Source organism: Elgaria multicarinata, chromosome 5 (assembly GCF_023053635.1).
Source record: "Elgaria multicarinata webbii isolate HBS135686 ecotype San Diego chromosome 5, rElgMul1.1.pri, whole genome shotgun sequence".
In the NCBI taxonomy this organism is placed as follows: domain Eukaryota; kingdom Metazoa; phylum Chordata; class Lepidosauria; order Squamata; family Anguidae; genus Elgaria; species Elgaria multicarinata.
In genome coordinates, this window is record NC_086175.1 from 130,927,033 (window position 1) to 130,954,421 (window position 27,389).

The following is a 27,389-nucleotide window of genomic DNA, read 5'->3' on the forward strand; positions in this document are numbered from 1 at the left end:
CCAGTTTTCTCGGGCTAAATTGACTTTACGGAGCAATCCGGATCTAAAAATGGGTAAGAAAATGTTTTTGCAGCTGACATGGACAGATAAGGAGTTTTTTTTCCCCCTTTGGATCAACCGCTGATGACTTCTTGTCAATTTCTATCTTTCCTGCCAATGATCATTTGTCAGCTATTGGCACACTGGCAATACTTGCAGCTGAAGCATTTGTTAGTATCTAGGTATGGCCCGGTGGCGGTTACAGCATTATAGAATCATAGAATAGCAGAGTTGGAAGGGGCCTATAAGGCCATCGAGTCCAACCCCCCTATCAGAGTCTCTGTCATTATTGGAAGCACTTATTGAGGCAAAGGAATTCTCTATCCACATCTATAAATACTTGTTATTGATGAATATAATATAATATAATATAATATAATATAATATAATATAATAGGGTATTAAGCAGGAATGGTATAGGGAATTGGATTGTCCCATTCTGCTAATCAGTGGATCGCTATTTTGCATCTGTAGCTATCGTGTCTATGGATCGTAGGTTGCGACTTACTCAGAAAAAAACATTTGTGTTATGTCTATTGGACAATGCAAGATGTTTTTAAAAAGGGATTGTCTAACTTGGCTAATTGCTGGTGGTGCAATGCAGCGAATGTTTCTTTTAAGCATATGTTTTGGCAATGTCCAATAGTTGCCTCTTTTTGGTAAGAGGTTGTTATACGGATAAATCTTGTACTGGAACAGTCTTTAATATTTGCTGATGTACACACTCTTTAAAATTATCTACTTGCTTCATGGAAATTTATGGTCAGCGTGAATGGATTCTCTGTGCCCTCTTGACAGCTAATCCAGCATTGGAAAGATAACAATGCTTTCAACATCTGAATGGGTGTCAAATGGGTGGCACACTTTCAAATGAATACTTATTTGGCTATCTGGACCACTTTTGCTGAAGCCTATGTAACACTGCTAGTAAGTTGTATTTTCATCTATATGCATATCATATGTATTCATTGCTATGGATATATACACATTTATGTATGCATGTTAAAAAAAAAAGAAGAAGAAGCTCAAAATCAGTGTGAATTTTGCCAAGGGGAGAATGGTTTTCTTAGCCAATGAGGATTTGCTCACTTTTGAGACACAGAGATTCTGGCCCACCTCCGCCCTGGTGTGCTTGAAGCGGCAAAGAACGCGCACTGCCACACCACGCCCCTTCTCCAGCTGCCTTGCATCCCTTGCCACCACATCGAGCTCTCCATCCCCTGTCCTGTGCCCCCCCCCTTATTTTTGGCACCAACTCTGAGTCCAGAAGAAGAGACCACCTGGGGTCTCACAAGGGCTTACAGCAGCCTTCCTCAACCTGGGGCGCTCCAGATGTGTTGGACTGCATCTCCCAGAATGCCCCAGCCAGCTGGCTGGGGCATTCTGAGAGTTGTAGTCCAACACATCTGGAGCGCCCCAGGTTGAGGAAGGCTGGCTTACAGGAACTTGCCCAGTTTTGCAAGAGACCTCCCGGGTTTTGCAAGATGCACAAGCAAATCCTTGCAAGCTCTCACGAGAGCACCACGGCCGCTTCTTCCAACTGGTGGCTCTCGGGGAGGGAAGCAAACCCTGCTGGCTGTTTGCTCAGGAGACAGAGGTGCGGTGGCAGGGGGTTCTCCTGGCAAGAGCAGGAGGGTGCAGCTCAATTTGTTGCTCCACCTGCTCTGCCACCTGAAGTTGGCACCTCACCCTGCTTCATGGGCGGGCCAGCTCTTCCCCACTTCACATATGAAGGCGAAATTAGAACTCCTGAGTGTATACAATAAAACTCAAAACGGCTAAAATGATCGACCAAGGGTCGGAAGAGAAAGCAGAGGCACAAAGGCAGGACAGAAACCTACTCTGAGGCCATGAAGAGAGCTTGGATGATGCTGTTCATGTAGCAGGTGTTCCCCAGGTTAATTAACCCTATTTTCCCTGTTTCAGACTTGGAAGCCAGGCGGGGATAAAAACTGGCCAATTCGTTCTTCTGGGAAGTCCAAGCGTTCTGCCCAAGCAGATGTTTAATTCGGTCTTCGTTGGGAATTGGCAGGGCCTTCGAAGGAGAAAGGGACCAAATGAGCAGAGTTAGAGTGCAGATTTAGCAGCTACTTGAACAGACAGCAGGCTGTTTGAGGGGCCTTGCCGTGAGCTTGCGAATGCAGCAAATTTGGTGATTTGTTATCAGCAATCTTTGCTTTTAACCTCAGACGCTGCTAATGCATAAGAATATATTAGCAGGGACGCTGACATAGAATCATAGAATAGTTGAGTTGAAAGGGGCCTATAAGGCCATCGAGTTCAACCCCCTGCTCAATGCAGGACTCACATCATCTGACACCACCCACCCACCCACCTCAGGATTTACCTGTTCCCTCTGAACGGAAATGCAATGTTCAGAATAGCTAGGAGGGGGGTGGGGAAAGAATTTTCCCAACAACAATATACCGTATTTCTTCGATTCTAAGACGCCATCGATTGTAAGACGCACACTAATTTCAGTACCACCAACGGAAAAAAAGCTTTGATTCTAAGAAATAATAAATGACCCGCGATTCTAAGACGCACCCCATTTTTAGAGATGTTTATATGGGGAAAAAAATGCGTCTTAGAATCGAAGAAATATGGTATTGTTCCCTGTTGTAATACGTAAAAATGTAAGAGGAGCCCTGCTGGATCAGACCAAGGGTCCATCTAGTCCAGCACTCTGTTCACACAATAGCTAACCATTTGTTGACCAGGAACCCACAAGCAGGACACGGGTGCAACAGCACCCTCCCGCCCATGTTCCCCAGCAAAGGGTGCACACAGGCTTACTGCCTCTGATACTGGAGGTAGCACATAACCATCAGGTCTAGTAGCCATGGATTGTCTTCTCCTCCAGGAATTTATCCAGCCGCCTTTTAAAGCCATTCAAACTGGCGGCCGTCGCTACATCTTGTGGAGGTGAGTTCCATACCTCATTTCAGTTTTACTGCTAGCCATAAAAGACGGCACTAGACAAGGCTTGGGTGGAGAACCCCTCACCCCATTCCTGTCACCACAGAATAGCTTTCTAACTTTGGCTGTCCTAACAGACTTTTCTTGCCTCCTGCTACCTCCTGATGTTGAAGAAAATGTTCAACAATTAACTAGTGGGCTCATGTTTTGCTTGTGGGTTTCCCATAGTAATCTGGTTGGCCACTCCGCAAACCAGGCCTTGGATCTGGTTCAGCATGGGTCTTCTTATGTTAAGGCCTGAATAGCCGTTTTGCCAAATTAAAGAAAAGGCACCTTTTCCTTAAGGCGAAAAGTAAATTTTCCTCGTTTCGCACAAGCGGTCAATGAAGCTGGATGAACGTAAATCGCCTAGGATAGGTGTTCCCAGGAACGTGAACCGTATCGAGGCAGAAGACTCTGGTTTGAAGCAATCCCTCAATTGGCCTGATCCATCACGTCTCCTCTTACACTTCCATTTTGCACGCCTGTCTGCAGAAGCACACAGGCAGCAACCTGTGTAGGCTGGTGGCTCCAATGCCAGTGGGGTGGTGAATCCGCTCCGGGTTTTAGTCAGAACTCTAAAGGAGCTCTCCAAGATGTGGAAGCTCCATTAAGAGTTCTGGCTGGTTCCGACTAAAACCCGAAGTAATTTCTTCGCCCCACTGACATCAAGGCCAGCAGCCGCCACCAGCAGCAACCTTCTCAAAGCCTTTGTGGCTCAGGTAGGACTTGAACCCACGTCTCAGACTCAAACCCAGACAGGCTCATGCTATAACGTTGTCGCTAATGAGAAAGAGTCCTTTGGTTTCATCTCAAAACTTCATAGCCGTGCTTCCCCCATTGTCTGTGGCATGCAGCTCCCTCCCAAAAAAGAAAACGGTTACTTTGATTGCTTCCACGACGGGTTCGTAGAGGTCCGGGAATCCCGAGAAACGGAAGAACATGCAATGGACCAGCTCAGCCAGTTGCTCCAGACAGCTGGTGGCAGAATTGGAATTCTCCTTGTTGAGGGCAGCCACCACTCTAGGGATGTGCGGGAGAAGCTTAAAAAGGGACAAAGCAAAGTCAGTTTCATAGAATCATAGAATCATAGAATAGCAGAGTTGGAAGGGGCCTACAAGGCCATCGAGTCCAACCCCCTGCTCAATGCAGGAATCCACCCTAAAGCATCCCTGACAGATGGTTGTCCAGCTGCCTCTTGAAGGCCTCTAGGGTGGGAGAGCCCACAACCTCCCTAGGTAACTGGTTCCATTGTCGTACTGCTCTAACAGTCAGGAAGTTTTTCCTGATGTCCAGCTGGAATCTGGCTTCCTTTAACTTGAGCCCGTTATTCCATGTCCTGCACTCTGGGATGATCGAGAAGAGCTCCTGGCCTCATCTGTGTGACAACCTTTTAAGTATTTGAAAAGTGCTCTCATGTCTCCCCTCAATCTTCTCTTCTCCAGGCTAAACATGCCCAGTTCTTTCAGTCTCTCTTCATAGGGCTGTTTCCAGACCCCTGATCATCCTGGTTGCCCTCCTCTGAACATGCTCCAGTTCGTCCACGTCCTTCTTGAATTGTGGAGCCCAGAACTGGACGCAATACTCTAGATGAGGCCTAACCAGGGCCGAATAGAGAGGAACCAGTACCTCACGTGATTTGGAAGCTATACTTCTATTAATGCAGCCCAAAATAGCATTTGCCTTTCTTGCAGCCACATCGCACTGTTGGCTCATATTCAGCTTGCGATCTACAACAATTCCAAGATCCTTCTCGTTTGTAGTATTGCTGAGCCAAGTATCCCCCATCTTCAAACCCAGCAGCCAGAACCACCTGCAATGCCCAAGACGGTCACCCAGAACCTTGTAACCCAGAACTTGAAGGGTTAAATGTGGCTTAGTTTTGCGTTCTTCCAGCTGTCCATCATCTCACGGGCTGGCCAATCATCAAGGCCTCAAGAAGAGGTCCAACCTTTTAACTCTCAAACAAACACCTGGGAGCCATCAGCGTTGATTGGTTGGAGGTCTGTTCTGATTGGCCAGACCTCACCTAGGTTTTCGTTTCGCCAGATATAAAACTGGCATCCCTGAGGTAAATATCTCTATTTGCGCCAGCAGCATGAGTGCTGCTTTGTGGGATGGATTCTAGCTAGACATAGACATAGCTCAGCTAATGCATTGGACTTTATTATTTATTTATTTAAAACATTTATATCCCACCCTATATCATTAAGATCTCAGAGCAGCGTACGGATAAAAAAACATACAGTATAAAACAATAAATATCCACAGTTAAAAACAAATTAAACCATGATCCAAGTTAAAACAATATATAATTTAAAAGCAGTAAAAGCAGTTAAAACAATGTGCCAGTGAGTTTAACCATCAAAGGCTTTGTTAAAAAGCCATGTTTTTACTTGGCGTCGAAATGCAGTTAATGTTGGCGCTAATTGGGCCTCCAAGGGGAGGGCCAGGGACGGTGCCAGACTCTTTTGCGCCCTAGGAAGGTGAGCTGCTTTCACCCACCCACCCCCACCCCAGCGTACCTGGGCGCGGGGCGCCATCTTGCCTACCTAGCCGAAGTGAAGCCAGGACACTGGGGTGGGGTGGGGTGGGGTGGGGCGAGCATGGCTTCCCTTTGGCTGGGTGGGTGCCCCGCTGAAGCAAAGCTAGGATGCTGGGGGGGGGGGGACGGGCGGGCGGCTTCGGAATGGTGCGCCCGACCGGAAGCTGCTCTGGGAGAGCGACTTCCGGGCCCGCCGTTCCGAAGCCACCCACCGGCCCCCCTACAGTTCTTACTTCCTTCGAATGATATTCGATCCTGCCTGTTCTTAATACTACTGGTAGTAACTAATCTAATAATCACAATCCTTAGTCCCCATGAGCTTATTTTCACTCACTCCTCGCACAACTCCTGACAAGAAATCACACAGCTAAACACATCTACCCTCTAAACTCAATCACCAACCGAACCCCTCAAACCACTCAGCTCCCCCATATATATAGACTCCTCCCCCCTTTCCACAACATCACTAGCCACACCCACTGAGTCCAACATTCCGGACTCTCTTGACATACTCACCCAGACATACCTAAGGGAATAGAAATGTGGGTAATGCCACAGGTACCCAGTACCAAATTCCATGTTTGCATGGAATGGTAGAATAAACATAGCATTGCCTATAAAGTCCAGCTCTACTTCTCCTTGTCGTCGGAGTCAGCTGGGGCTGTGAAGGTGCTGGACCAGTGCCTGGAGGCTGTAATGGGCTGGATGAGGGCCAATAAACTGAGGCTAAATCCTGATAAGACGGAAGCTCTGTGGGTTGGTGGTTCCCGAGTCCGGGAATTGAGTAAGCGACCTGTTCTGGATGAGGTGGCGCTCCCTCTGAAGGAGCAGGTGCGTAGCTTGGGAGTACTCCTAGACCCATCATTGTCACTGGATGCCCAGGTAGACTCTGTGGCATGGAGTACTTGGGGCCAGCTTCGGCTGATCCGCCAGCTACGGCCTTTCCTGGATATGGACAACCTAGCCACAGTAGTTGCATGCACTGGTAACTTCCCGATTAGACTACTGCAATGCACTCTATGTGGGGCTGCCCTTGAAGACGACGCAGAAGTTGCAGCTAGTGCAAAATGCAGCAGCTAGACTGCTGGTGGGTACATCATACAGAGACCACATAACACTGGTCTTAAAGGAGCTGCACTGGCTGCCTATACGCTTCCAGTCGGACTTCAAGGTGTTGGTAATGACGGTTAAAGCCCTAAACGGCTTGGGACCTCGATACTTGAGGGAGCGCCTCTCCTTATATATCCCTGGCCGAGACCTTAGATCTGTTGGAGGAGCCCTTCTCCACATACCACCACATATACGCTATGTTGGGAAAGGGAGAGGGCTTTCTCTGTTGGGGCACCCCAACTGTGGAATGCCCTCCCCAGAGCTGGCACTACCATAGAGGCCACTCAGGCGGCTGCCTAGAGCGCCAAGGTAAGGGTGGCGCCGAACGCTGCACCCGGAAGTTGCTCTCCCACAGCGGCTCTGAGAGGGTGGCTTCCGGAAAAGGTTATACTTTTCTTTTTACCCCTTCCTCAGGTATTTAAGTGGTGGTGCTTAGCCTGAGGGAGGTGTGTGCGTCAAAGCCTGGTGTGTGAGGTGGTGGCGTGGCAGTACCAAATTTAGTGCCTTAAGAAACTAATCTTTTAAAAAAGAGTTTCTAGTCCTAATGGCTGTGAGAATAGTGTTTGAATAGCCTTTCCAGTGTTCAGAGGATGAAGTTTAAGAGCCCTGGATACTTCTTAACTTCTCTCTTCTTGACTAGCAGAAAAATATTTGTGCAAAACATGCTAATTTGATTATTTTATATCCTTTACAGAATTCAGGTTTTTTTCCCAAAGTGCAGAATGTTGATTTATTAGCACACATTATACCTAACTGTGAATATAAGTTAAAGGTTCACGCCTCTATGTACCACCAATCCTAGAGAACTAAGGGGGGCATACCAAGAAATAGAATTATTTCACAGAATTATATATTTGGTTTTATTCTGTTTTAAACTTTTAAAGGTTTTATATTATGTTTATCATTTGTAATTCGCCTAGAGAGTTTTGGCTATGGGGCGGTATATAAATGTAAATAATAATAATAATAATAATAATAATAATAATAATGTTGTATTTCAGTGTTTTCACATTTGTGAATAGCCTTGAGAACTTTGGCCGTTAGATGGTGTAGAAATGCAATTAATTAATTAATTAATTAATATAGTCAAGTTGTCCAGGACTGTATCTTCTATTGGGCTTAATTCTTTTCAAAATCAATTTACTATTCCAAGACTTTGCTGTAGATGCTGCTAAATGAATTTTGGCAGGCATCTAGCAGAGGAACAGGGCCTTTTGAGTAGTGGCATCAACTTTACAGAACGTCCTCCAACAGCACCCTTCCTCCTTCCACATTCATTCCCTTGCAATGCAGCACAATAATCTGCCTTGGGAGAAAACTGGCCATCTACGTAAAAGAGCAATCCTATGCCCCCTAGATAGCATCTGGGAGACGTAGGATTTTCTGGATTCCTAGATCCGAGACAGCCCTCCAACCTTAGACTCATGTGTCTGAGCTCTCCGCCCCTCACAGCTGGTATGGAGAGAAATGTGCCGGCAGCTGCTACAAGCTCACAAATGCAAATTGGTAGAGAAGGGAAAGGTATCCTGCCATATACCGTTAAAAGGTATATGCCGCTAAATATAATAGAACCTCCCAGCGGTTCACAACATTAAAATACAATATTAAAAGCACAATATTAAAGGATAGCGTTAAACACAGCATAAAAACACTTCCAACTACAATAAAGGAGCAGTAAGATGGAGTGGCATCATTAGTTTTACTTACGATCCAGGGAAAGCCTGGGTGAACACGTGTGTCTTCAGTAGGCGTTTAAAAGATGCCACATTTTCTGTCTCCCAAATCACACGAGGGAGGGTTTTCCAAATGGTGGGTGCTGCTACAGAGAAGGCCCTGCCGTCTGGGTACTTCATGGTGACATTCCGTTCTTTTCGGAATGACCAGCAAGACCTCCTCTGCTGATCTTAAAGGTCACCAAGCTATCCCTCCTGCTCCCCAAAGCCTGTGCTAGACAGGCAAAAAACGCCCCTCTAGCTAAAAAGCAGAGTGGGAGGTATGACACATTGGAAACTCGCAAGCCTCCAAGTTTGAAGGCTTACAACTACCCAGAGCAGATTCATAGCATTGCACCTTAAGTCGCTGTTCTGGATTTGCCTTCTTCCAATCAGAACAGTGACGCACCCAGAAATACAATGGGTGGTTTCCTCTGCGGACAGGAAGATAACATTTACTGTCGCACTCTAAACTATTAGTGGGTACAACTGATCCTTTTAATCCAGGAACACAACAAGCCCAACTTGACTATCAGGACTTTAGGAAACATAGATCTGTCTGGAATCCTGCCCCGCTTTTATCTGTACGTAAAGAAACATCTTCATGTTTAATCAGGACGGTAACCAGTTGGCCCAGTCTTACCAAGTGAAATGCCTCGTGAGAATGTTGGAAGCTGAGCAACATATAACGCAGAATAGAGAGTGCTCCCTCTCTCAGAATAGGGTATAGCAACTTGGAAAACACCTACAAGAAGAGAAGGAAGAAACAGAGAGAGGTTCATTATCATAAACATGGCAAGAGGTAGACTAGAAAGACCCCTGTTCTATAATAATATATTTAAATGTATGGGCCTCCATATCCTGAAATTTTGAGGCATATGAAAGAATTAAAGAATAGGGGGGAAACTCATTAAATTAAGATACCTGTGAAATTTCCTTACCCTTTGCCAACTTAGAACCAAGGGTGTGGTGGATCTGCTGTGGATCTGCGTTGCGTCGGCTAGACAACGCAGACGTAGCTTCACCGCCACCGCGGGGCATTGCTGTGATGCTGCGGTTTGAAAAAGTCAGGGATTTACCCCAACCCTTTCAATCAAAGCGACGTCAATATGGCGCTTCTGCCGTGCTCCGGGATATAAGGCCATCGAGTCCAACCCCCTGCTCAATTATTATTATTATTAATATTTATTTATATAGCACCATCAATGTACATGGTGCTGAACAGATTACACAGTAAATAGCAAGACCCTGCCGCATAAGTTTACAATCTAATAAAGTTGTAGTAAACAATAAGGAGGGAAAGAGAATGCAAACAGGCACAGGGAAGTGTAAACAGGCACCGGGTAGGGTGAGGCTAACAGTATAGAGTCAGAACAAACTCAACATTTAAAAGCTATAGGGAAAAGAAAAGTTTTTAGCTGAGTTTTAAAAGCTGTGATTGAGTTGGTAGTTCTCAAGTGTTCTGGAAGAGCGTTCCAGGCGTAAGGGGCAGCAGAAGAAAAAGGACGAAGCCGAGTAAGGGAAGTGGAGGAATCCACCCTAAAGCATCCCTGACAGATGCTTGTCCAGCTGCCTCTTGAAGGCCTCTAGTGTGGGAGAGCCCACGACCTCCCTAGGACATTGCTTCCATTGTCATACTGCTCTAACAGTCAGGACGTTTTTCCTGAGGTCCAGCCGGAATCTGGCTTCCTGGAACTTGAGCCCATTATTCCATGTCCTGCACTCTGGGAGGATTGAGAAGAGATCCTGGCCCTCCTCTGTGTGACAACCTTTCAAGTCCCTGAAGAGTGCTGTCATGTCTCTCCTCAATGTTCTCTTCTCAAACATGTAGGGAACCTGTGCCCTCCAGATGTTGCTGGACTCCAAGAAGCCCCAGAGAGCATGGCCAATGGTCAGAGATGACGGGAGATGTGGTCCAGCAACATCTGGAGGGCACAGGTTCCCTACGTGTTTGAGAAGAGAAGATTGAGGAGAGACATGACAGCACTCTTCAGCTTCTAAAGCAAGACTGCATACTCAAGATTATCCAATCTCCTTACATATGCCTTAACCATTAAGAGACCTGGAACCTGAACTCTTGTTTGTAAATGTAGCACACCTTAGTTGATTTGGGGGGTTCTAATTAAAAGGAAAAAAGCTCACAGAACTGACATTAATACACCCCTGATATAAGGTATATTGGGCCTAAGCCATTTAAAGCATCCTTCCTCAACCTGATGACCTCTGGATGTTTTGGGCTGGATTCCCAGAATTCCTGGCCATTGGCCACGTTGGCTGGGGCTGATGGGAGTTGAAGCCATTGTTCTGACTTTATACTGTTAGTTTTACCCTACCCTGTGCCTGTTTGCATTCTCTTCCCCTCCTTATTGTTTTATTATGATTTTATTAGAATGTAAGCCTATGCGGCAGGGTCTTGCTATTTACTGTTTTACTCTGTACAGCACCATGTACATTGATGGAGCTTTATAAATAAACAATAATAATAATAATAATAATAATAATAATAATAATAATAATAATAATCCCAAAACGTCTGGGAGAAATGGGGTTGCACTCTCCCTAAAGGATCAGGTCCGTAGTTTGGGGGTGCTCTTGGATCCAGAACTGTCACTTGAGGCACAGGTGAACTCAGTGGCAAAGAGCACCTTTTATCAGCTTAGGCTGATATACCAACTGCGCCCTTATCTGGACAGAGATAGCCTAGCTACAGTTATCCATGCTCTGATAACCTCTCGTTTGGATTACTGCAATGCGTTATACGTGGGGCTGCCTTTGAAAACGGTCCGGAAACTTCAGCTGGTACAAAACAGGGCAGCCCGTTTACTAACAGGGACTGGCCGGCGAGATCACATTACGCCAGTCCTTTTCCAGCTTCATTGGCTGCCAGTCTAGGTCCGGGCCCGATTCAAAGTGCTGGTATTAACATTTAAAGCCCTAAACGGTTTGGGGCCAGGTTATTTGAAGGAACGCCTCCTCCCATATGTACCTGCCTGGACCTTAAGGTCATCCTCAGGGGTCCTTCTCCACGAGCCCCTGCCAAAGGAAGTGAGGCAGGTGGCTACCAGGAGGAGGGCCTTCTCTGCTGTGGCACCCCGGCTGTGGAATGAGCTCCCTAAGGAGGTTCGCTAGGCACCTACATTATATGCCTTTAGCCGCCAGGTGAAGACCTTTTTATTCTCCCAGCATTTTAACAGTCTGTAAATAAATTTTAACTTGGTGTTTTAAATTTGTAATTTTGCATTGCTGCTGTTTTTATCTGGTTGAGCTTTTACAATGTATTTTATATTATGGTTTTATACTGTTGTTTCATACTTTGAAGGTTTTTAATTTTTGTGAACCACCCAGAGAGCTCCGGCTATTGGGCGGTATAGAAATGTAATAAATAAATAAATAAATAAATAAGTCAAGTTTGGGAAGGCTGATTTAGGACTTTACAAGTTAAAACCAGCGCCTCGAATCGTATCCGAAAGACAATAGCAGGAAGGTGCAAATGTCAGAGCATCAAACATTGGCTCAAAGAAACAGACCAGAAATTGAGTGATGATTCTGTTATTTCCAAATGGACTCGCGCCCAGTACAAACAAAAATCTTCCTGCCAGTGATCATACAATGTATCCGCCATGTTCAGACCTACGTGAGGGAGCAAACTCACCCTCTCAATTTTGGAAAGTGTGACTTCAATCAAGATGCTGAACTTCTTCACCGCAGCCAAGCCTTTCAGCAGGGCTATGATCCATTTGTCTATGTTCTTCCCCAGTGGCCACGAGACCCATTCAATCATCCTGCCAAGAGAGAGAGAGAGAGAGACAGAGAGAGACAGAGAGAGATTATGGGATGGGCTATAGCTCAGTGCCAGAGCACTTGCTTTGCATGCAGAAGATCCGTGGTTCGATGCCCGGCTTCTCTGGGTAGGGCAGGGAAAACTCCTGCCTGCAACCCTGGAGATGTGTTGCTGCCAGTCAGTGTTGACAATACTGGGCTAGATGGACCAATGTTCTGACCTCAGTATAAGGCAGCTTCCTGTGTTCTTAGTTAAAAGCAATTCTACAAGATGCGAAGCAAGTTCAGATGAATCCGCTTTCCAGAATTCCAGGCTCAGACTTTTAGGGAATTCTGGATCGCACCGGTGATAGGGTGGGGTGGTGAGTATTTTTCAAAAAAAAGTTTGGTTTGGAAGAAGGTGCCAGAATTGCGCCAGCACATGAGTTGATCCTTTCAGTTTTAAAGACCATTTCATGATCATTATTTTTTAAAAGTGCGGAACAATGGAATTCACTTCTACAAGATGGAGTCACGGCCACCAACTTGGACAGCTTTAAAAGGAGATTGGACGAATTCCAGGAGGAGGAGGAGGAGGAGGAGGAGATCAACGGCGACTAGCCCTGGTGGTTGTGTGCTACCTCCAGTATTTGAGGCAGTAAGCCTGTGCGCACCAGTTACTGGGGAACATGGGTGGGATGGTGCTGTTGCACCATGTCCTGCTTGTGGGTCCCTGGCCGACAGCTGGTTGGCCACTGTTTGAATGGAGTGTTGGACTAGATGGACCCTCGGTCTGATCCAGCATGGCAATTCTTATGTTCTTATTGTGCTTTAGATTGCTTTGGAGTTGTTGACATGAGAGCTGTTTCTCAACGCTCCTTTTCTATGCACAGAAGCTGACCGGCTGCCATTTGAGCCTGATGCGAATACCGAAGACAGGATAGCATTCTCTCCTGCGGGTTAATTTAGGGGGAAATAGGATGGGCTGCAGGGCACACACAGCTCTGTCCCCCAATAGAGGAGAACAGCTGGGAAGCTCAAGTAGAACCACCAAGGGGCATATTTTGAATGGGTTTTTTTATGGTTTTAATGTTTGTAAACCGCCCAGAGAGCTTTGGCTATTGGACGGTATAAAAATGCAATAAATAAATAAATACCCAACATCCTTCACCTGAGGCAGTCATTCTGCCTAATGACATGCTGACCCTGGATGATGGCGACAGGTGTGTAGGTGAGAAGGAGAGAGAGAAAGAAATTCCGGCTGGACATCAGGAAAAACGTCCTGACTGTTAGAGCAGTACGACAATGGAACCAGTGACCTAGGGAGGTTGTGGGCTCTCCCACACTGGAGGCATTCAAGAGGCAGCTGGACAACCATCTGTCAGGTATGCTTTAGGGTGGATTCCTGCATTAAGCAGGGGTTTGGACTCGATGGCCGTATAGGCCCCTTCCAATTCTACTAGTCTATGATTCTATGAAACAGCAGTTTCCAACAGTCATCAATGGAAAGATCAAAATGAGAGATGTCTCAAAAGTGCAATCCTACGCATGTTTACTCAGAAAAAAATCCTAGAACAGGCTGGGGAATGCTGGGAATTATAGAACTTTTTTTCTGACTAAAGATGCATTGGGATGCAGGGTCAGTGTTTGCGCGTGTGCGTGCATGTGCGCCATTCTGAGGATCTGATGTAGAATAGCCAAGCAGTTGCCTTGTAGACATTTATATGATTTCCCTTTAAAATATATTTAGGCCATCTTTCTGGACCCAGACCCACGAAGGCGGTTTAGAGACGTATTCAAGCATGTCAGTAACAACCCAAGAATGGTGCCTGCTGTTTGCCTTTACTGATGTTCTGCTCGTGTGATTTGGTCAATAAAGCCAATGTTAGAAAAACAACAGGGGTCATAGGATCACAGAATAGTAAAATTGGAAGGGGCCTATAAGGCCATCAAGTCCAACCCCCTGCTCAATGCAGGAATCCACCCTAGAGCAACCCTGACAGATGGTTGTCCAGGTGCCTCTAGTGTGGGACAGCCCACAACCTCCCTAGGTAACTGGTTCCGTTGTCGTACTGCTCTAACAGTCAGGAAGTTTTTCCTGATGTCCAGCCAGAATCTGACTGATCATGGCCCTCCTCTGTGTGACAACCTTTTAAGTATTTGAAGAGTGCTATCATGTCTCCCCTCAATCCTCTTCTCCAAGCTAAACATGCCCAGTTCTTTCAGTCTCTCCTCATAGGGCTTTGTTTCCAGACCCCTGATCATCCTCATTGCCCTCCTCTGAATACGCTCCAGCTTTTCTGGAACTCGTTCAAAGAAATTTGGTGTTCCTTGACCATTTGTTTATCAATCTGAAGCTGCAATCCTGCCCCCTCAACTTGTGCTTCACTTTTTTGAGGGAGGGTTGTAGACCCACTTTTGGGAGAAGACTGAGCCAAAGTAGGAATTGAGCACTTTGGCCTTTTCTTTATCATCTGTTATCAATTTTCCATCCTCATTAAGCAGTTGAACCATCATTTCTTTTCTCTGTCTTTTGCTATGCACATGCCTGAAGACAGCTTTTTTGTTGCTTTTAGCATCCCTCGCTAGCTTCAGCTCATTCTCCGCTTTAGCCTTCCTGACGCCATTCCTGCACTTCTATGCTACCTTTCTTTACTCTTCTTTTGTAACCTGGCCTTCGTTCCACTTCCTATATGTGTCCCACATTGTTTTCTTCTGTTGGAATTTTTGTAATTGTGCCTTTAAAATTTCCCTTTTTAGATACTCCCACCCATCCTGCACTCCTTTTCTCATTAGGGCCACTTGCCACGGGACCTTACTTATCATAGTTCTGAGTTTATTAAAATCAGCTTTCCTAAAATCCAAAGTACACTCAGCTTTTGCTTCCTTTAAAATCATGAACTCAAGTATGATGTGGTCATTTTCTCCCAGAGTTCCCATAACTGCCACTTTATCCACTAAGTCATCCTCATTGGTCAGTATCAAGTCAAGGTTAGCCGATCCTCTAGTTCAGCGGTTCTCAACCTGTGGGTCGGGACCCCTTTGGGGATCGAACGACCCTTTCACAGGGGTCGCCTAAGACCATCGGAAAACACATATTTCCGATGGTCTTAGGAAACTGTATTGACTGAACTATGTCATGTATCATCTTTTGTATTATTAAAGCTATTGTTATGTATTATTTTCATTAGCAAACCATCCCATGACAATGGATCGTGTAGAGAAGAATGAAAATAATTTTATGGTTGGGGGTCACCACAATATGAGGAACTGTATTAAAGGGTCGCGGCATTAGGAAGGTTGAGAACCACTGCTCTAGTTCCTTCCTCCACTTTCTGTAGGAGAAAGTTATCAGCCACACATGTCAGGAATTTCTTGGAGCGGCCACTTTTGACAGAATTTGTCTCCCAACCGAAATCAGGGTAATTTAAATCCTCCATTAGTAATACATCACATTTTCTTGAAATACTAGCAATTTGCTTATCAAAATTTTCATCCCTTGATTGGGTGGTAGGTAGTAGACTCCGACTGCCATGCTCCTTTTATTCCTTGCCCCATTTATTTTAATCCAGGTGCTTTCAATGGGGCTCCCAGATCTTCCGCGGGCTCCCATGCAATGGAAGACAAATCTACAGTGTGACGCCCCTAGAACGTCTCACTGCTCAGGGAAGTGGGAACAATATTCTCCAAGCCCATTGGTCCCTGCCTCTTGTATCAGTCTGTCTACTGGAAAGTAGCGATTTACCAAGAACCTGAGAGCTTTCAGGAGCAATGTTGTCTGGATAAATGCCCAACAACTGCGCAGTGTACCCAGGAGAAGATGAGTATTTGGAAAGGGCCCTCAAAGCGAGGATAATCTGGCAGTAAGCAACTTGGCACACTGATTGGTTTTTTTTAAGTCTCCTCCAAGCCATTCAGCCATCCCTTGAGCAGGCCTAATTGCATTTTGTGGGGTCTGCTTAGTGTCTCTCCCAACCCTGCCCTAGCAGAGGGGGGTTATTTTAAAATGAAGAAGAGAGGCAATCGATCTTCCGAGAGCTAATTTTAGAAACTTGCAGCTTCTTAGTGGAAACGTTGCCAGTTAGCTTCTGCCATTAGATGGCCAAAGCAAGCTGGAAAAGAGACATAGCTGTGTTTTGCCTTGCAGCACTATTAGCTGTGCAGGAGACAGGGAAACAAAGTATGAAAGAAATGGGCAGTCAGAGCCTTGTCCGACTGCAGTCTGTGGAGGCTGGCGCCGCCAATGTCAGCAGGCCGGTGAATCTGCTTTGCATCTTGGGGACTTCAGAGTTCTAACTAGTTCTGACTCAAACCTGGAGTGGATTCGCCACTCCACTGACATCAGTGGCTGCCTGTATGTTTCCAAGCCCAATTCAAGGTGCTGGTTTTAACTTACAAAGCCTTACACGGCTTGGGACCACAATACCTGACGGAACGCCTCTCCCGGCATATACCTACACGAACCCTACGTTCAACATCTAAGGTCCTCCTCCAGGTGCCTACTCCGAGGGAAGCTCGGAGGGTGGCGACAAGAGAGAGGGCCTTCTCTGCGGTGGCCCCCCAACTGTGGAACAATCTCCCTGACGAGGCCCGCCTGGCGCCGACATTGTCATCTTTTCGGCGCCAGGTCAAGACTTTTCTCTTCTCCCAGGCATTTAGCAATATGTAATGAGCCTGGGGGTTTTGGCTCATCGTTTTTAAAGTTGTTATAGTGGTTTTAAATGTATTTTGCTTGTTTTTGTGGTTTTTAATCTTTGTATATTGTTTTTAAGTGTTTTTAAGTGTCTGTAGCAATACTACAAACGAGAAGGATCTTGGAATTGTTGTAGATTGCAAGCTGAATACGAGCCAACAGTGTGATATGGCTGCAAGAAAGGCAAATGCTATTTTGGGCTGCATTAATAGAAGTATAGCTTCCAAATCGCGTGAGGTACTGGTTCCTCTCTATTCGGCCCTGGTTAGGCCTCATCTAGAGTATTGCGTCCAGTTCTGGGCTCCACAATTCAAGAAGGACGCAGACAAGCTGGAGGGGGTTCAGAGGAGGGCAACGAGGATGATCAGGGGTCTGGAAACAAAGCCCTATGAAGAGAGACTGAAAGAACTGGGCATGTTTAGCCTGGAGAAGAGAAGATGGAGGGGAGACATGAAAGCACTCTTCAAATCCTTAAAAGGTTGTCACACAGAGGAGGGCCACGATCTCTTCTCGATCCTCCCAGAGTGCAGGACACGGAATAACGGGCTCAAGTTAAAGGAAGCCAGATTCCAGCTGGACATCAGGAAAAACTTCCTGTTAGAGCAGTACGACAATGGAATCAGTTGCCTGGTGAGATTGTGGCCTCTCCCACACTAGAGGCAGCTGGACAACCATCCGTCAGGGATGCTTTAAGGTGGATTCCTGCATTGAGCAGGGGGTTGGACTCGATGGCCTTGTAGGCCCCTTCCAACTCTGCTATTCTATGATTCTATGATTCTATCTTATGTGAACTGCCCAGAGAGCTTCGGCTATGGGGCGGTATACAAATGCAATAAATAAATAAAATAAATAAAATCAGAGCCGCCAGCCTCCGCACAGCGCAGCAATTCTTACCTGCCCATGGCCATCATCATCTGCACATCTGTTATGCTGTCATCATTGGTGAGGTTTCTTAGGATCCCATCCATCAGCTCTAGTGGAACGTATTGCACCACGCTGGCTAAGGCAATGGATGGTGCTTGCTGATGTTCTGCAAAACCATCAAGACACAAGCAGGCCAATCATATTCCAAGATGAATTAAGTCTGCGTGCGCTTTGTGCCTTTTATTTACTCAGGCAAATATTTGTTCGCGACCGTTCCATTATATAAATACACACACACACACACAAAACACCAGAGAAAGGGAGGGAAAGAATATGCATTATTTCAATTGCATCTTATAGAAGAATACAGTAGTGTAAGGCTTATTACTCGAGAACTGTTGGAGTCCTGGAATGGATCCTGGTTATGTTTTCCATTGATTTGTTAATTGCTGAGGATCTGGAGGAACAGAAGACTCAGCAGAAACTTAAAGGTCAACTCTACACCTGGACATTGAGTGTCATAATTGAATAATTGTCTAACTGATTGTCTTCAATTAAGGGTTGCAAGGAGTTGCATCATTGTACAGGTTGTCTATAAAAGTAAATGTGTTTTCATGTTCATTATCCTGTATAACTTCCATGTCCCTCATGTGAGCTGTATTGACTGACCGTTTGTAAGTATTTGTATCTGTATTGCCATAACTAAATTATATATTTATTTGCCAGTAAAAAGGTTTATTTTAACCTCTCTGTCTTAATTCACGTCTTTGCTGACTTGGCTGAGAACCGCTGTAATCTCTGCTAGTCTCTGTAGGGCCCAGACAGAGACTTAACACAAAAGGTTATGTGCCAGAAACCCAGTCTGTGCAATAACTAAACAGCTTCTAAAGCCATAACTCAACAGAACTACCAGACCGATTTTGCTCGTGTTCGTTTTAAAGTGGAGCTTGAGCAGTGCAGACATGCAGAAAGTTTTGAAAGTTCAAAGGCAGTTCAGAGCTCGAGCTTTAATAGCAATTAATTTGCTTTGCCCCAAGGCAGGGGAGCCCCCTCTGCCGGTGGGATGACGGAAAGCCCTATTTGGCCAATAAGTTTCGGGAAGGTGGGCCCAGCCTGCAGCCGCATGGTTAGGCTGTCATCACCGGGAGGGAGGTGAGGGGCCGTGCCGCATGCAAATTTCGGAGGGGGAATTCTCTATGCATGAGCCCCGTTTGCATTATTCATGAGCCTGCCATGACTAGGCCTGTTCCTCTTAGGTTGGGGGAAGGAGTTTCAGGCGATCAATCAGAATCAGATTCTGAAGCAGAAGAGACGGCGCCAGAAACATTCCAGCCTATACTGGGAGTGGAAGAGGTGCCTCTCACGGTCACTTCGCCAGCTGGGGACGGACCTTCGCCAGACCTTATCAATGAAAACGTTAACAACACACAGTCTGCGGGAAATCAGTACTCTTCCGAGGGGGAGGACACTGAAAGGCTAGCTGATCCTAGAGTCCGCCGCAGAGCTAAAGGAAGGTTGTCTATGCTCTGGTAACCTCCAAGTTAGATTACTGCAATGCGCTCTACGTAGGGCTGCCTTTGAAGACGGTTCGGAAGCTGCAGCTCGTGCAAAATGCAGCGGCCAGATTGATTTCGGGAACCAGAAGGTTCGACCGTATAACACCTGCTCTGGTCCGCTTGCACTGGCTGCCTGTATGTTTCCGAGCCCAATTCAAGGTGCTGGTTTTGACCTATAAAGCCTTACACGGCTTGGGACCACAATACCTGACGGAACGCCTCACCCGACGTGAATATACCCGGTCATTACATTTAACATCTAAGGTCCTCCTCCAGGTGCCTACTCCGAGAGAGGTTCGGAGTGTGGCAACGAGGGACAGGGCCTTTTCGGTGGTGGCCCCCAGACTATGGAACGATCTCCCTGATGAGGCTCGCCTGGCACCAACGCTGCTATCTTTCCGGCGCCAGGTTAAGACTTTCCTCTTTGCTCAGGCATATGGCGGCACATCTTAATCACCCACATGTTTAGTTTTTTAACGGTTTTTAATGCTTTATGTGTGTATGTTCTGTGTTTTAGAATTTTAAATTTTGTATACTCGTTTTTATCTTAATTTTAGAATTTCTGTAAACCGCCCAGAGAGTCCTGGCTATGGGGACGGTATATAAGTGTAATAAATAAATAAATAAGGTGAGAGAAGGTCTGCCCAGCTAGCTTCTCGCCAGAGGCTTCTACAGAACCAGTCTCCCTGAAGTCAAAGTGTTCTGGGAAAAGGCTTCCTGTTCTTCTTGAAAGGACAATTGTCTCACTTAGTTTGCATCGTTTTGCCTAGAGGAAAGTTCCTAGAGGTTAGACTCTCTTCAGGCGGGAGGAGATGTTTATTGCCTGAATAAAGCTTCATGGATTACGTGGCAGACCTCTTCATCGTCTCCCAAGAAGGCGGGAGGTTTCGGGAAGAACGACAGTGGTGAGGGGACTGAGGGGCAAAAGAGCGGGAAAGGAGCAGAACTACTAGCCCCCATGTTGGCACGGGCTTTACCCTAATCTTTTTAGGCTCGCTACAGTGTGGCATGGCAACAACTTCATGGAGAAAGAGGATGTTGAAAGAAAGGAAAGAGGTGGCATTGTACTATTACTCCTGCTAATAGCAAACTCTGCTAGTGAGTGCCGACAGAACTGTGGCCCAAACAGGGCCACTGCAAAACAAGAGGGAGGAATTCGCATGCTTGGGGGTGGGGGACGACCCACAGGTTTGCAGAAGTATATTCCAGGGTGACCTAGAGTGGGACTATGCGCAAATAGGAGCAGGCCTCTTTCTCAATGACCAGAGTCATCAGCCAGTGTGATGTATCTGTTACCATTTTGCAGCCAATACTAGGGAGACCTGGGTTCAAATCCCTGCTCAGCCATGAAATTCACCGGGTGACCTTGAGCTAGTCACTACATCTTGACCTACCTCACAGGAACGTTGTGAGGGGAGAGGGCTCTGCATGTCGTTTTCGTCGGCTTGGAGGACAGAATAAAACGCCTAGTAATAAAAGAGGATGTGCACCATAGCATCAAGAACCTGGCACCTAGACTCCTGAAACTTGGCATGCATACTAAGGGGACTTTAGTGATGGGGTTATTTTATTTTTCAAACGCATTAATTAATTCTAATGCGTCCTTATGGCTAAAGCCTGCACTAACATCTTTGGCCACTAGGAGCAGCACATAGCTTTGCAGTCCATCCAGTTTGAAGCCAGCGGAGATTAATAAACCAAGAGACAGAGTTATATGGTTTCAACCTCCACCTGCTGTGAGGCGACCCCCCAGCTCAGGGGACTGGAGGGGACAACCCCCTCCCCAGGGAGCTATTAGGATCCACCATGGCAGAGGCTGTGCCTAGGGGGTGTCAAGCAGCCATGGCTTCATTCAGACAGGACAGGCGCCATGTGTCCAATTCCGACAGGTGTGCAAATTAGCTTGAAGGCTTCACTGTATCAAACTAAGGGCCTTCTCGGTGGCTGCTGGCTCCCTCCTTGACGTACTTCCAGGGGCGGGCAAAGTTTTCTCGTTCTGGCAGGCCTTGGGTGAATAATCTGGACCTCCGTCTATGCCTAGGGCTTTTAAAATTGTCATGCATTTTAATTGTTCAAATGTTTTAATATTGGGACGTGTTTAATATATACGAATTTTATTATTTATTTATTTATTTATTTATTTATTACATTTCTATACCGCCCAATAGCCGGAGCTCTCTGGGCGGTTCACAAAAATTAAAAACGTTCAAAGTATAAAAGAGTTCCATCTTAGATTTTAAAAAAACGTTTGAAAAACTCATCTGTTTTCCATAGCTTTTGGCATTTTAGCCTGATTTACTGTTCTTATTGCTATGATTATTCCTTTAATTCTGTTTTGTGTCAACCCTTCCCCCCGCTTTCATATGTTTTAATGTGATTTTAGACTGTAAGCCTCTAGGCAGGGCATTGCTGTGTTATTTGTATATTCTGTACAGCACCAAGTACATTGTTGGTGCTATATAAATAAATAAATAAATAAAATAAATAAATAAATAATAATAATATAGTTTTTAACTTTTGTGTATTTCATAGAATCATAGAATAGCAGAGTTGGAAGGGGCCTACAAGGCCATCGAGTCCAACCCCCTGCTCAATGCAGGAATACACCCTAAAGCATCCCCGACAGATGCTTGTCCAGCTGCCTCTTGAAGGCCTCTAGTGTGGGAGAGCCCACAACCTCCCTAGGTAACTGATTCCATTGTCGCACTGCTCTAACAGTCAGGAAGTTTTTCCTGATGTCCAGCTGGAATCTGGCTTCCTTTAACTTGACCCCGTTATTCCGTGTCCTGCACTCTGGGAGGATCGAGAAGAGATCCTGGCCCTCCTCTGTGTGACAACCTTTTAAGTATTTGAAGAGTGCTATCATGTCTCCCCTCAATCTCCTCTTCTCCAGGCTAAACATGCCCAGTTCTTTCAGTCTCTCTTCATAGGGCTTTGTTTCCAGACCCCTGATCATCCTGGTTGCCCTCCTCTGAACACGCTCCAGCTTGTCTGCGTCCTTCTTGAATTGTGGAGCCCAGAACTGGACGCAATACTCTAGATGAGGCCTAACCAGGGCCGAATAGAGAGGAACCAGTACCTCACGTGATTTGGAAGCTATACTTCTATTAATGCAGCCCAAAATAGCATTGGCCTTTCTTGCAGCCATATCTCACTGTTGGCTTATATTCAGCTTGCGATCTACAACAACATCAAGATCCTTCTCGTTTGTAGTATTGCTGAGCCGAGTATCCCCCATCTTGTAACTGTGCCTTTGGTTTCTATTTCCTAAATGTAGAACTTGGCATTTATCCCTATTAAATTTCATCCTGTTTATTAAATTTCATTCTATTGATAGGTTTTAACTGTATATGTTTTGATTTTGTAAAGCCGCCTTGAGGCCCAGCATTGGGCAAAAGGCAGGATACAAATCATCATCATCGAACCCGAGCAGAGCCACGTCCATTCTCTAGCTGTAAATGCATGAATGAATACACTAAATTAGACCCTTCCCCTGTTTGGTTTCTTCCACGCATGGGAATAAATGCATTTGGGGACACTGCTTCACTTAGGGCAAAATGTGCTTTGAGTGTTTATGAGGGCTTGTATGTTATGCACAACCTCATAATATACAAGCCCTCATAAACACACACACACACACACACACACACACACACACCGGTCATGACTATGGGCATTTTGCTAGCATCAATCACCAACCCAGGTTTCAATTCCGGCCATCCCAAAACAACCACAACCCACCACCCCCCCGCCCTCCTTACCCGTTGATGAAATGATCATGAAGAGTTCTTTCAAGGAGGGGAGGATGGAGGACATCTGAGCTTTCCATATCTTCTGCAGCAAGATGCCCACTTTGATCACGTGGTCTAGGAAGTCCACGATGACCTCTTCTCTGCCTGAGACGGGGTGGAATTGCCCAATGCTTCGTATGAGCTGCTGGCAGAAGAGGGCCTGGCGTTTGCCCGTGGGGATACACTGAGGGTATTGGGTTAAGAGCTTGCTGATTTTCACGCACTGCTTTAGCCCCGGCCTCTCGCAGACCTTCCGGAGAACCTCCGTCCTCAGCAGGCCGAAAATGTCGTTGGCCAACGGGCTGCCCAGAACGAAGGGCAACCCCAGGTGGATATAATCAAAGACGTACAGGCTTCTTTTCCCGAGAGGGCCATAGCCCTCCTGAAGGAGGCTGAGGAGGAAACGGACGTTGAAGAACTCCTCGAAAGCCTCTCGGTGGTAAAGGCCGAAGGCTTCCAAGATCTCTTTGCCGACCGACCGCTTGAACTTGGTGTCGCCCACCAGGAAGAGCTTGGTAGAAAGCTCAAGCATTGACCAGCACTGCTCGCTGTCCATGGACTGCTTCGAAGCCTCGATGACCCGCCTCACCAACCCTTGCTTCACATGGTCGGGGTAAGACGACATCAGGATGGCTTCAAGGATCTTATCCATGTTGACTTTTCTGGGGAGCTGGAAGGGAATCAAACTGTGGCAAGTTCAGTTCTCTAGCTCAGGGGCACAGAAACTGGGGTCCCCCAGAAAGCCACCCCCTTGCCACCCAAACATTGATTGTTTGGTGATTCTCCACCTATTGTGCAGTTCGTTCCTCCTTCGATAAGGTTGAAATGCCTTTCCTAAGGCTGAGTTTCTGGCAGTAAGAACATAAGAACATCAGAAGCGCCCTGCTGGATCAGACCAAGGGTCCATCTAGTCCAACATTCTGTTCACACAGTGGCCAACCAGCTGGCGACCAGGAGCCCACAAGCAGGACACGGGTGCAACAGTGCTTTCCCATCCATGTTCCCCACCAACTGGTGCTTACTGCCTCTGATACTGGAGGTAGCATATAGCCATCACGGTTAGTAGCCTATGGCCCTGCCCACCACTGGAATGCAGCTCCCAAGGGCTTCTCTGAAATAGAATTCATCCCTTGGGTTGAAAAAAGTATTGACACCCCTGTCCGAGTGGCTATTCTAGCTATTCTCCTCTTGCCAGAGTGAAGACAGAGTGAAGTAATATCCCCCCGCCCCGCCAAGACTGAAGACAGATATAATATTTTAAGAGTGGCGGCAGCAGTTTGATAGCACTGCACTTAAAAATGCCAGGCCTTGATCCAACCTCGTGAGGTATTTATTATGTTCTTATGGAATTCTCCCCTCCCCAGAGTGAAGACAGAGTGAAGTCATATACTCGCCTCCTCAGAATGAAGACAGATATAATATTCCAAGAGTAGTGGTGGCAGTTTGATAGCACTGCACTTAAAAATGCCAGGCCTTGATCCAACCTCGTGAGGTATTTATTATGTTCTTAAGGCATTCTCCCCTCCCCAGAGTGAAGACAGAGTGAAGTCATATACTCGCCTCCTCAGAATGAAGACCGATATAATATTCCAAGAGTAGTGGTGGCAGTTTGATAATACTTCACTTAAAAAATGCCAGGCCTTGATCCAAACCAGCGAGGTACTTACTATGTTCTAAAGGAATACTGCGGAGTTGGGATCACTTACAAGAGCCTTTCCCAACTCAGTGCTCTTCAGTTGTGGTGGACCACAGCTCCCTTGATTGATTGTTTGATTGATTGCATTTATATCCCGCCTTTTTTCCTCCAAGGAACCTGAGGCGGTGTACATAATCCTCCTCCCCTCCATGTTATCCTCACAACAACAACCCTGTGAGGTAGGTTGGGCTGAGAGTCTGTGACTGGCCCAAAGTCCCCCAGTCGGTTTCCATGGCCGAGTGGGGACTAGAACCTGGATCTCCCAACTCCCAGTCTGACACTCTAGCCACTATGCCACGCTGCACCACTTTAATCACTAATCCCCAGCCAGCACTGGTTATGCTGATTAGGAACAATAGGAGTCATATTCCAACACACCAGGTTGGGAAAAGTTGGCTGACAGCTTAGTTCTGCGTTAACGCATAGTGATAGACTACGGGGATTCAAGTCGTTAGACCGCACAAGACAGGAGCTGGTCTACCCCTACTCCAACAAATCCTTCAAATGCCTTTATTGAAAGTGCAAATATTAGGACAGTGGGAGGCATCTGTGTCTTATGTCCTTCCTGCAATCAAAACTCACTGGGCCTCAAGGTTGTCTTTTCTGCTTTGACTGCCTGGATAAGGAGTCATTAAGAACAGACTGTTGACTTTTTGAGCCTCATGAGATCGGGGTGGGGTGGGGATTGCGTTTCCCTACCGTTGCTGTGCCTCCTGCTTCTGTCCCACAATAGGAATGAGCAGTTTCCTCTTTTTTCGCACGGGAAAAGACAGGAAGCAAGCAGTGGCCACGTTGCCCATTCAGTGGCCGCTTTTATTGCGCAGCTTCTCCTGCACACAGCAGGAAATGGCAGCAAGTATCGTTATAGCCAACAACAACAAAAAAAAAACTTGGATTTTTCCGGGTCTTATTTTATGACAGAAAAAAGAGCGGAAGGAGCGGGAGACACGCAGGTGGAACACTGTGTTGTCAAAATGTCCTGTGAAGAACCGTGAGTAGCCGGTCCACAAAATGCTCGCCTGATGACGCTCCTTCTTTGCTAGAGGTATTTACTTAAATACCTCTAGCGAAAGAGGTGACAGTCTGGATCGCCATCTGTCAGAGATGCTGTTGAGGTAGCCTGCATTGCAGTTCTTGCCCTGAGTTGGGGGTGGGCTAGATGACCTCTACGGTACCATCCAACTCTATGATTTTAGGAAGACTTCATTGATATGGAGCATGCCAAGCAGGAGGCAAGTGATGGTAGAATTCAGGATTATTACACTTCAAGCAGCAGGGTTGGAGGGTGTCCTTTCTCACCCAACCCCCCCATTAAAAGTAACCGTACACAGCAAGGAGAAAAGCTTAATACAGCCCTGCAACACCCTGACATACCCTTCAACCTTCATCTCTTCCAAATCAATGTCAGTTTTCCTCTGTCCACTACCACACAGAGACACAGAGGCAAAAGTGGATTACAACACCGCTGGGATGCAGGAATTCAGTACCTGGATACAGGGCAGGGGCAGAGGTCTGGATTTAGGGAAAGACCTCAGCAAAATGCTCTCTTGTGCTTCCCCGGTGGTTGAGCCCCAGTGGGGACAGCAGCAGGCAGCTCTTTTTAGCGCTGGGTGCGGCCAGTAACATTACCCACAATGCCCTGGGCCAATGCCACATCAATGGCATCATGGGGAATTTTAAACCCTGCGGGGCCGATGGGAGCACTGGGGGAAACTTGTTTAAAGGGATATGCAGGGCACACAAAGGCGGTGGACTTTGCTCAAGTTTTCTACTGATCGTGACCCCCACCATTCAGGCTGACAGGAGGAGAGATTTGCAGCATCATGCAGCGTTTGGCCGTCTGTCCCTGCCAAAAATTTGCCAGGGTTGGGGATGAGGTCGCTCTTTTCAATTAAATTAAAGGGGAAACAGGGAAACACTTTCGTTAATTAACAACAACAACAAAAAGGAAAGGATAAAGCTGCTGAAAACACGAGGGCTGCACTAGAACAAGTCAGAATGATACCCTTACAAATCATTCCTTTGTCGGTGTGAACAAGCATCTAGAAACTAGGATTATGTGTACTTTTCGGGCTGCCAGGCTGCAAGCCAGAAACCTCCACTAACATCCCCCACAGTGTTAAGAGACAAGGTAGAGCTGGTTTCTCCCCACCCCCTTTCACGGCCTTGTCCTCCCCACTTCTGGGAGTGTCATTTTGCACATCTGTCACAGGGTGTGTGTGTGGGGGGGAGAACAACAGAACCAGAGAAGGAACTAGCATTGCAGATTTTTCCCTTGGCCCCCGTTCCTGTCCCTTTAAGAGCAATGTGATCTGCAGATGTTAGCAGTAATACTTGTGTAATAAACTACATCATTATCTTATATTACAAGGGCGATCTACCAAAAGACGTCACGGTGTGGAGTACTCCCGTAGGGTGACCATATAAAAAGGAGGACAGGGCTCCAGTATCTTTAACAGTTACAAAGAAAAGGGAATTTCAGCAGGTATTGTTTGTATATATGGAGAACCTGGTGAAATTCCCTCTTCATCACAGCAGTTAGAGCTGCAGGAGCTATACCAGAGTGAACAGATTTAAAAGAGGGCAGGGCACCTGCGGCTTTAACTGTTGTGATAAAGAGGAAATTTCACCAGGTTCTCCATATATACAAATGACACCTGCTGAAA

At 46.4% G+C, this 27,389-nt stretch overlaps 1 protein-coding gene across 1 annotated transcript in view; it reads right to left on the bottom strand.

The window, feature by feature from the left end:
- USP35 (ubiquitin specific peptidase 35) overlaps positions 1-23,691 on the bottom strand; it is a 34,919-nt gene extending 11,228 nt beyond the window's left edge. Inside the window, exons 1-6 of the mRNA XM_063127862.1 lie at positions 22,998-23,691; positions 17,711-17,846; positions 12,017-12,146; positions 9,008-9,109; positions 3,882-4,040; positions 1,881-2,074 (exon numbers count right to left, since the gene is read on the bottom strand). Of these exons, the coding sequence (XP_062983932.1) occupies positions 1,881-2,074; positions 3,882-4,040; positions 9,008-9,109; positions 12,017-12,146; positions 17,711-17,846; positions 22,998-23,679 (1,403 nt within the window). The 5' untranslated portion in view covers positions 23,680-23,691. The remainder of the gene's footprint in view (positions 1-1,880; positions 2,075-3,881; positions 4,041-9,007; positions 9,110-12,016; positions 12,147-17,710; positions 17,847-22,997) is intronic.
- Between the last annotated feature and the right edge of the window lie 3,698 nt (positions 23,692-27,389).